The sequence below is a fragment of the Elgaria multicarinata genome, chromosome 12, assembly GCF_023053635.1.
Source record: "Elgaria multicarinata webbii isolate HBS135686 ecotype San Diego chromosome 12, rElgMul1.1.pri, whole genome shotgun sequence".
NCBI classification, from domain to species: Eukaryota; Metazoa; Chordata; class Lepidosauria; order Squamata; family Anguidae; genus Elgaria; species Elgaria multicarinata.
Genome location: NC_086182.1, coordinates 3,965,975 through 3,975,605, shown reverse-complemented (window position 1 = coordinate 3,975,605; position 9,631 = coordinate 3,965,975). Strand labels below are relative to the sequence as shown.

The 9,631-nt window shown below is 48.4% G+C and overlaps 1 protein-coding gene across 1 annotated transcript; it reads left to right on the top strand.

Annotated features, from left to right (window-relative positions):
- The first annotated feature begins 625 nt into the window (after positions 1 to 625).
- On the top strand, positions 626 to 9,631 carry LOC134407584 (gastrokine-1-like). The gene is made up of 6 exons (XM_063139454.1): positions 626 to 646; positions 2,442 to 2,495; positions 3,413 to 3,550; positions 6,806 to 6,910; positions 8,699 to 8,840; positions 9,555 to 9,631. The coding sequence occupies exons 1-6, from the start codon at positions 626 to 628 to the stop codon at positions 9,629 to 9,631; spliced, it is 537 nt and encodes a 178-aa protein (XP_062995524.1).

The following is a 9,631-nucleotide window of genomic DNA, read 5'->3' as shown; positions in this document are numbered from 1 at the left end:
GATCACCAGTGTGGTGAGGTCTCTGGTTCACATTTTGGAGAACTGTCCACCATCAGCTTAATAAGAATCCAACAATGTAAACACAGAATCTAAGGCCTTAGCTAGACCAGGCTATATCCCGGGGCAAACCCTGGGATCGTCCCTGTGCGTCCACATAACGCACAGAGGATCCTGGGATCAGGGAGGGATCATCCCTCCCTCGCCCCAGGATAGAGCCCTCCCCTTTGGGCCCGGTTTTTCCATGGCCCCGGGCTGAGCCTGAGACCATGGAACATGAGGCTCGTTTCCGCAGTTTGACCCGGCTCCGCACGCTTACTCGCGCGGAGCTGGGAGCCGCGCAAGAGCACTGCTCACATCGGGGTTAGGGTGGGGGGAACAGGGAAACCAAATTAAATTTTAAAAAATGTTCGTGTGCTGATGTCGCTTTAAGAAAATAAAAAATGGCAGGCGTGACGCCTCTCTTCCTGAGGTCGTCGCGCCTTACGTGTAAATGGAGGAGGGATCTCGCGTTAATCACAATGCAAGATCTTCACTCCTCCAATCCGTGGTAAAAGTTTGGTCTAGCTAAAGCCTAAGATGGCCAGACCAGTGCCCGCTTCGCAAACATGAAGAGTAGAGAGCCGCTATGCTTGCGCGTCTGGAGACAGTAGGGTGACCATATGAAAAGGCGGATAGGGCTCCTGTATCTTTAACAGTTGCGTAGAAAAGGGAATTTCAGCAGGTGTTATTTGTATATATGGAGAACCTGGTGAAATTCCCTCTTCATCACAACAGTTAAAGGTGCAGGAGCTATACTAGAGTGACCAGATTTAAAAGAGGGCAGGGCACCTGCAGCTTTAAGTGTTGTGATGAAGAGGAAATTTCACCAGGTTCCCCATATATACAAATGACACCTGCTGAAATTCCCTTTTCAATACAACTGTTAAAGATACAGGAGCCCTGTCCTCCTTTTCATATGGTCACCCTAGGAGACAGGCTATAATGGTTGGAAAGTCTTGCATTAAATCTCCTGTTCAAGATTTTGATAGGGGCCCAGTATTGGAGTATAACAGAGAAGGATTGGAAAACACTGCAAAGAAATGGAATTACCGTGTACTGGGCTTCCTGGTCCTCATGTTTGACCATATGAAGAGATGACACAAATCTCATAAGTAAATATGTAAGAAAAATATTTAGCTTTCCCTTTAGCTTCCCATACATCCAAAAGTAGAAAAATAAATATTTAACTGGAGGTACATGTATATGCCTAACCTCACAGCTTCGTATATAATGCACCTCAGCTATGCACAGATGAATCCTTTCGTCTTACTTGGCTTGGCTAAGATTCCAAAATGAAGACACCTGTAAGTACATTTGTCTGTTTCAATGTTAGCTGGATGTAAGGCTCTGGTGTTGCAAGGGGCCAAGTTGCCCTGAGATGCCGACAAGAACTGAGCCAATCCGAGGATATTTCATATGTATGTGGTTGGAGAAGATACAGACTGTGCAGGGATTTTAGTCCCCCCCAGCCCCGGAAAGATGGGACTGTAAAGTTCAGGTGCTGCACCACAGACAGCACCTGCTTCCCCCTCCATGTGCCGTTTTGCCTTTTGGGAATGCCTTGATGACCCTCGGTGCTGCTCGCTGAGCTCTTCCACCGGGGTTCTTTCCCCTCTCCAGAGATTCCATACTTCTTTATTGCGATCCATAGATCCATGAAAAAAACAAGAATAAAACAACCAGAGATTCTATAAGTCCAGTGAGGAGTCCATGAACCTCATCTTTAGTTTTGCACACTGCAACTCCTGGGCCTCATTTCGAACTGTTACCAACAGTTTACAGTCCATTTATATTGGGGCGAGGCGGGGGGCGGGTAAGAGTTCCTAACACAGAAACCTTCCTGTTTTTTGAAACAGCGCAGGACAGGTGATTGCAGAGTAAATGAGTGCAGGAGTCAGAGTTGAGCATTTAGCAACGTAGAAGGCAAACTTTCCTCAACCTGGAGTCCTCCAGATGTATAGACTCTAAGTCCCATCATCCTCTGCCAGCATAGCCAGTAGTGAGGGATGATGGGAGTAGCAGTCCAACAACATTTGGAGGGCCACGACTTCCCCATCCCTGGAGTAGGAGGAAAGTTGCTTGCTTGACCTAACCCAGCCTACAGATTTGAAAAACATCTTGCTTGTTAAATTTCTGATTCTGGTACAAATCTGGTAATTTAAAAAACAAAGCTACTCTGGAATGGATCCAGAGCAACTGTCCTTTCATGTTGTTTCATTAATCAAGAAGAACCATGGTATTTAGCCAATGCAAAATATAGTACTTGATAAACATCAAAATTCTGTTCGAATTCATAGTGGCTTTTAGTAGGAAATGAAAAAGAATAGGAGATGTTTGTGGTGAGAATTTGGCTTGAAAGAACAAGACCTGTTAAACACTCTCATTTTTATCCCGCTTTGCAGATTCTGGCTGTCGCCTTCTTGGGGCTGCTCACGAACACAAGTTTTGCAAACAATGTAAGTCGTCAGCTGAGCTTCTGATCCAAAGTGGGCCGTTGAGATGTGCCTTGGAGAGTGAGGAAGTGGGAAGGGGTTGAGGGCAGCTATTCAAGTAATATCCAGCAGGGGGCAGGATTCTTTCCTTTCAGGGAAACCGAGGTAGGGCCCTGAGCCCTGTCTAGACGTCGTACTGAAGGCGCATGCATGCGCCCCAAGTACGACCCCAAAACGATAGTGTAGACTACAGCCAGAAGAGACGGAGGAGGAGGAGGAGGCTGGGGAATCCGGGCGCGTCCTTGCCGCCGCCGCCTCCCCGCCGACCTCCTGCTGCCGGGGTAAGAGCGACCCGGGTCGGAGAGCTCGGCTTCCGTCAAGCTCTCCGACCAGGGTCGCTCTTACCCCGGCAGCAGGACGCCGGCGGGGAGGCAGCGGCGGCAAGGACGCGCCCGGATTCCCCAGCCGCCTCCTCCTCCATCTCTTCTGGCTGTAGTCTACACTATCGTTTTGGGGTCGTACTTGGGGCGCATGCATGCGCCTTCAGTGCGACATCTAGACAGGGCCCTGGTTGTCCTTCCCTCCCTTCGGGCTGTTATGTAGCCAAGGAAGCTTTGGTGACTGTGAAGGCAAGACTCCCTCCCACCAGCGGTTTAATGCCAGATCAGTTGCTGGGAAAACATCAATAATCTGGGGATTTGATATTGGATTTAAAGGCTGACCTGTCACATATCACGGAAACCTGGATGGAAGAAGCGGCTGGTTAATCCCTCCCCATTATTGCTCCAGCTTTGGTTCCCCAGTGATTTTCAGATAGTGCCTCAGGTTTTGATCTGGTTCAAGTGAAAATTCAAGTTGCTTCCCTGGTTCCGTCCCTGGCCATCTCCAGCTCAACAGATCCGCCTCTCCCAAAGAGTCTGACAAAAGTCTTTTGTCTTTAGGCTGTTCAGCTCATAAACAAGGGAAACAATGGAGGAACGGTCTACCAGACGGTGAATATCAACCATAACATCAACGTTGCTGCTTTTAACATTTATTCCGGAATGCACTCAACCAATGCGATTGTTGACTACAACAACGTAAGTGTCAAACCAAGCAATTCAGCTGCATTGCTGTTCACTCTGTTGGTGACATTCTGGTGCCAGTGGCGGGGAGATGCACCTCAGCACCCCTGGCACATCTGCTAAATCCCCCTGGCAGTTTATTTCTCCCCCATTACACAGTGAACATTCTTCATTAGCTCATTCCTCTGAAAAGAAAGGCTGACAATATGGAATGGATTTTATTTATTTATTTATTTATTTATTTATTTATTTTAATAAAACATTTGTATCCCACCCTATGTCACTGGGATCTCAGGGCAGCATACAGATAAAATCATACAAACAATATAAAACAATAAATATACACAGCTAAAAACACATTAAACCATTAATCAAGCTAAAACCGGTATAGAATTTAAAAGCAGTAAAAACCAATTAAACTAATTAAAACTATGTGCAAGCTTAGTGAATTTTAGCCATCAAAGGCTTGGTTTAAAAGCCACGTCTTAACTTGGCGCCCAAATGAAGCCAGTGCCAGTCGGGCCTCCAAGGGGAGGGCATTCCACAGCCAGGGTGCCACCACAGAGAAAGCCCTCTCCCTTGTCCCACCATAATGCATGTCTTGCATTGGTTGGACGTGAAGGAGGGTTCGTCCAGCAGGTCTCAAGCCTCGTGCAGGCATCGATAGGGAGAGACGCTCCCTCGGGTATCGAGATCCCAAGCTGTTTAGGGCTTTAAATGACATTACCAGCACCTTGACTTCTGACTCCAAGCGTAAAGGCAGTGCAATTTCTTTGAGAATGGTGTTATTTAAACATTAGAATCATAGAATCATAGAATAGTAGAGTTGGAAGGGGCCTACAAGGCCATCGAGTCCAACCCCCCTGCTCAATGCAGGAATCCACCCTAAAGCTGACAATTTAATCAGGAACAGTACCGGTTCCAGGTTTTGGACGGCCCCCAAGCAAGGCGCCCCGATGGGCCCCCTCCATCCGTGAGTCAGTCTACTATTTCTCCACCATTGTCACCAGCTGTTCTTGCTCCTCCTTCTCCTCCCACTTGCTTGCTTGAGAGCCAGTGAGCAAGTAGGCCGTGGCACCTGCTGCTCACAGGAAAGTGGACAAGCAGGTTGCCATGTTGTACAGCAGCAGCAACTCCAGGGAGCGCTTGTCAATGGGCCTGGGCTAGAGTTTGGGCCCTTGGCCATGCCTACCCTTGAGCCTGGCCATAGACTTCACATTAAAGTTTATGAGGTAAGCAGGGCTGGTGCTACCATAGAGGCCACTCAAGCGGCCGCCTAGACCGCCAAGCTAAGAGGGGCGCCGGGTGCAGTGCAGCACTCAAGCGTGTTGGCTGTGAGCCGGCCTGGCCCTCGGATTCAGCTGGACTTGGGCGGGCGAGATGGCGCCCTGCGCCCGCCCAGCTGAAGCAAAGCCAGGGACGCTGGAGTGGGTGTGGGGTGGCTCCATGTTTGGACTTCCAGAACGTGCCCGGAAGAGAGAGAGAATGTATGGGTGAATGGGGTGTATCATGGGGTCTTTGAATGAACGCATGTGTTCATGCGTGTGTGTGTTTGGAGTGAGTGATGCTGAGTGTGTGTGTGTGTGTGCTTGTGAGTTGGGGAGGATGATTTGGAGGTGATATTCCTATTAAATAATGCATTTTAGACCCATAGACGTTCCTTTCCAATTTGTTTGCTATAATTGGCATGATGTATTTCTTGCACTTTAAAATAAATGTAGCAGTTTCAAGTTTTGTGCTTATTTTTTTCAGGAAACATCTGTTCTTCAAAATCAAAGTTGGCATTTTTATTTTTTTTTGGTGTGTGTGGGTGTGTGTGTGGGTGTGTGGGTGAAAGTAGCTCACCTTGTCTAGGGCGCAAAATAGCCTGGCACCAGCCCTGGAGGTAAGACATGACACCAAAGTAGAAGTACTATAAACAATAAACAACACCAACAATTCTGCTTAGTAGGTTATGAAATTAATGAGAGTACGCTATGCCAACTCCAGATTGTTGAGGCCCCTTGGAAAAAACGCCTTCAGTGGTCCTCTTTAAAATATGAGCTTGCCTCTCCCCAAATGCCCCAACTCCTCCTGTGGTATCAACTGATGACAAGTGAGTGGTGGTCAGAGTTACTGCTGGTGGTGGTCTTCGGTGCCCTCACTGCCCCCTGCCCCCGTCCTGCTGCTCACTCCCCCGCTCTTTCCTTCAGGGTGGAGTTGGGGATTGTGCCCAGAGGGAACGAATTCGTGATAACAAGGAATGACAGCAAGGAGGAGAAGGGCAGTCTGATCAGTGATGGGTGAGGCCGTCGTCCCTGGCTGGTGCCTGACTTGAGAATAGATAAATCGCAGTGAAACACAAAGCTGGTTTCTTGCCAAGATGATACAACTGTCTTTATTGAAATAGCATCATCCATGCAAATGGTAGCTTACTATAAGCAAAAGACAGTGGTCCCTGCCCTAAGGAGCTTACAGTCTAAGAGCATGAACTCGCCACTTTCCACAGGAGCAAATACGGACGTACAGCTCTACAGAGCTGCTCATAGGGATGTCTGAGAATTCTGCGAGCGCGTGCCGCATTGGAAGCTCCAAACACAAGCAAGACCGCAGGGCTGCCAAAAAGATTCCTAAATCATCAGACGTGTGCTCGTGTTCATCTCATTCCTGATTCCCTGTTCAATTTGCACAAATTTCATCCGTGGACTGAATCATCCCCGCTTTAGTCTATGGAGGAATTTTGCGCAAATATAAGGAAATCTGCACAAATTTGGGGAAACTTGCACAAATCTCCTGTTCAATCACTGCTCTATTTGCACAGGTTTTCTGTTTGTCTAGCGCATGCAGTGATCACAAACAGGAATGTGAATGGGTCATAAGACGAGCAGCGAGACCATGTTTGGGAAGTCCTGAAATCTCAGACATCACTCGGTTGCTCCTCCCTAGCTGCTCACATGGAGGGAAGGATGGGAAGGCGACCTTGATGGGAAGGCGACCAAGATTGACTAGTGAGGGAGACAATGGAAAGGAAGCATAGGAGAGGCAGAGGCAGTGAGGATTTTCCTGCATTATCAATAATACTGGCTGGGTAATGGAGAGAAAGTACTACCTGTCCTTCTGTGTAAAGTACAGCACTGGCGTACCATTTGATTGTAATGAAATTACGAACGAAGAATTTCAGCCCTAATGTTGAATGCTGATCCCCAGCCAGAAGTGCCAGTGTTTGTGAGATCTAAAAATAACTGGGAGGGGAATCATCTCTTGGCTCATATTTGCCCTTGTATCTCGCAGGGTCTCATAGTTTACCACATGCCCTACAAGAGGACGTGTGTCGTGTCCAGGATGAATCGGCAAACTTTTCCAAGCCTATCACAGCTTGACGACATGATCCACGAGGTATTTAGCGGAGATACTGAATCACGGGCTGGCTCAAGACATGGTGGGAACCCATAAAGCAGCTCATCCCCTCTAACTCCGATGGGGCACAAATCAAGTCTGCTGGACAGCCAACCCCCCGCCCCTCTCCGGTGGATGGGAGGTGTGAAAGAGCTTCTTTGCTTCTCCACAGCACTGGATGCCTTTATACTAGGGCTGTGCTCCGCCTCGGATCGAGGCCCCGAATACGGGCCGAGGTGGGCCTTGGCTTGGTTCCAAGGCGGTTCTGGCGAAGCCCAAGGCAGCTTAAATCATAGAATCATAGAATAGCAGAGTTGGAAGGCGCCTACAAGGCTGAAGCCAATTGGTTCTGACGCTTCGGGCCGTCTTGGAGCTTTGGAGCTGGCCCTTGGCGGGTCCCTTACCTGCTACCTCTGCCGCAGTGGAGGCGGAGGCAGCAGGTAAGTGGGGAAGGGTGAGGGGAGGCTTACCTGACGCTGCCGTCCGCTGACGCCGCCATTATTGTATGTGGTGGCTTCCGCTGACGCAAGGACGGCAGTGGTGGTGGACGGCGGCGGCAGCAGGGAAGGGAGCTTACATGCCTCCGCTGTTCGCCGCAGCTGTCCTTGTGTCCGGTGGCTTCCACTGTCGCCGAAGTAGGCCACAGCCTACTTTTGGTCTTATGCATTGGTGGCAGTGGAATCTGCCAGATGGCGGAGACACCAGATAAGTGGGGAAGGGGAGACTTTTCTGGGTGCCGGCCGTGCATCCAGCACCCAGAAAAGTCCAAGTCGCCTCAGCTTTCAGCGCCGAGGCGGGTTGGGCAACCCCCGAAGCACCCCCGAGCCGAACCGGGGCTGCTTTGGGGGCTCCGAAGCGGATGTGTGTGTGTGTGCACAGCCCTTCTTTATATGTGATCCTTGCATTCTTTTTTGTACAGTGTAATTGCAGGGGTTAAGTAAAAGGTAAAGAAACTCCACTAGTGCCAATAAAGGTCTTCTTCTTCTTCTTCTTCTTCTTCTTCTTCTTCTTCTTCTTCTTCTTCTTCTTCTTCTTCTTCTTCTTCTTCTTCCTGCTGTGTGTAGACTGGGGAGGTGGGCAAATTTAAGGGGAGAAATTTAAGGTGGGAAGGTTGAAACTCATTCAGATCAGGGCTTTGCACACTTCCACTGAGCTAAGAAAAATGTGAAGGTCAACTGCACGCTATGTATTTCTCATAGCATGTAGTTTATCTTTGAGGCAGGCTGCTGAAGAAGCTCACCATTTAGTGGGAGCTAAGGTTGATAAGTCTATGAGCTCCTTCAGACATGGAGAAATTGCGTTCCTTTACTGTTTCTCTTCCGCTCCTGCAATGAGGTGTAATTGCATGAGGAAGAGAGCAACGACCATGTGAGTTGTACAGCCTCAATGCAGTTGAATGGGACAGCACCCCCTAGTGGGCGCAACTTTGCTTGCACACAACAGGGAAATCCAACAAATATCGATATATCCCAGAAGGGTTGGGTTTTCTGAGGTTTTATTTTTAACACTAAAACTGAAAAATGGAGCAGGAGGCTGCTGGTGTCGTCAGAATGATCCACGAACACCTGTGAGTGGCCAGTAATGAGCATGCTATAAAGCACTCATTTAAAGACACCCTAAGCCCAAACAACATAGTTGAAACAGGAGATGTATATACCTATAAAATAATATATGCAAATGTGAAGCAAATTTGTGTCCTATCATCCCGTCCTCTTGTTCTTTTAAGTACGTAGCAAAACCCTTACAAAGGACTGATGTTCCAGAACTCCCTTTTTGTTCCCTCTGCAGGGTCAACCGCTGCATTCCCTTCACAGAAACTATCAGATTTCTCGCACGCTTATCAGAAACATTGCTAGCCTCGGAGGGCCCATCCAAGCCATCTGTGGAGGCCTGAATACCTACTGGGCTACTGAGTCCCAAAGTGAGTTTGGTCATAATTCTTATCAACAGGGAAATTCTTTCATTCTTATTCAACAAGAAATTCATTCTTATCAACAGGGAAAATTGATTCCCCCATTATATTTAGGAAGAGAAGCTCAGATCTGTAAACCAATTCATTTCACTTCTCCTTAGAGGGTTGCGGGTGTTGAGGGCCATACATCACAAGATGCGTTACGGAAGTCAGTGGACGACCAGCCCCCTGCCCCGCTGTCGCAAGGATCGCAGGATGATCTGTTCCAATGGCATCTCTCTCATGACAAAGAAACAGTAAAAAATAAAGGCCCCAATCCACAGACAGGTGCAGCATTGGGCTGTCCATGTGCTGCTTTAAATGCCTAGCTACTCAACAGATTGTTGGTGCTGCTGGCGTTGATAGCACCAATCACCTCTTAAGAGAGTTAAGGGGCTGAATGCAAGAGAAGAGGGCAACGGCTCTCTGTTCCCTTGACTGCAATGCGACACGCACTCACCTGAGAGAAAGCCTGACTGACTTCCAAACAGGGTTGGATAGCATAGGGTGGTGCTACATGCCAAACAAAATGCAGCTAGTGCCTCCCACCTTTGCAATCCATCTGGGATGTGTTAGATTGGCCTTTCCCGTTGGATCAGTGTTACATGTTGGAAGTCGAGATCATTTCATTGTTGAGGCACTTTGGACTCCTCCCTGACTGACCTATTTTTTGTTCACCTTTAGGTTCAGCAGTCAGTGGCGGTGGCTGTGCAGGGGTGAGGCTACTCTTTCTGGATGTGAACTTGTGCGGAGGCATTTCCCTCTTCTAA

Excerpts from the sequence above, each read along its gene's own strand:
- LOC134407584 (XM_063139454.1), top strand. The coding sequence starts at position 626 with ATGCTTGCGCGTCTGGAGACA. Across the intron at positions 3,551-6,805 it reads CGATTGTTGACTACAACAAC|GGTCTCATAGTTTACCACAT; the intron begins GTAAGTGTCAAA and ends TGTATCTCGCAG. Across the intron at positions 6,911-8,698 it reads TTGACGACATGATCCACGAG|GGTCAACCGCTGCATTCCCT; the intron begins GTATTTAGCGGA and ends TTCCCTCTGCAG.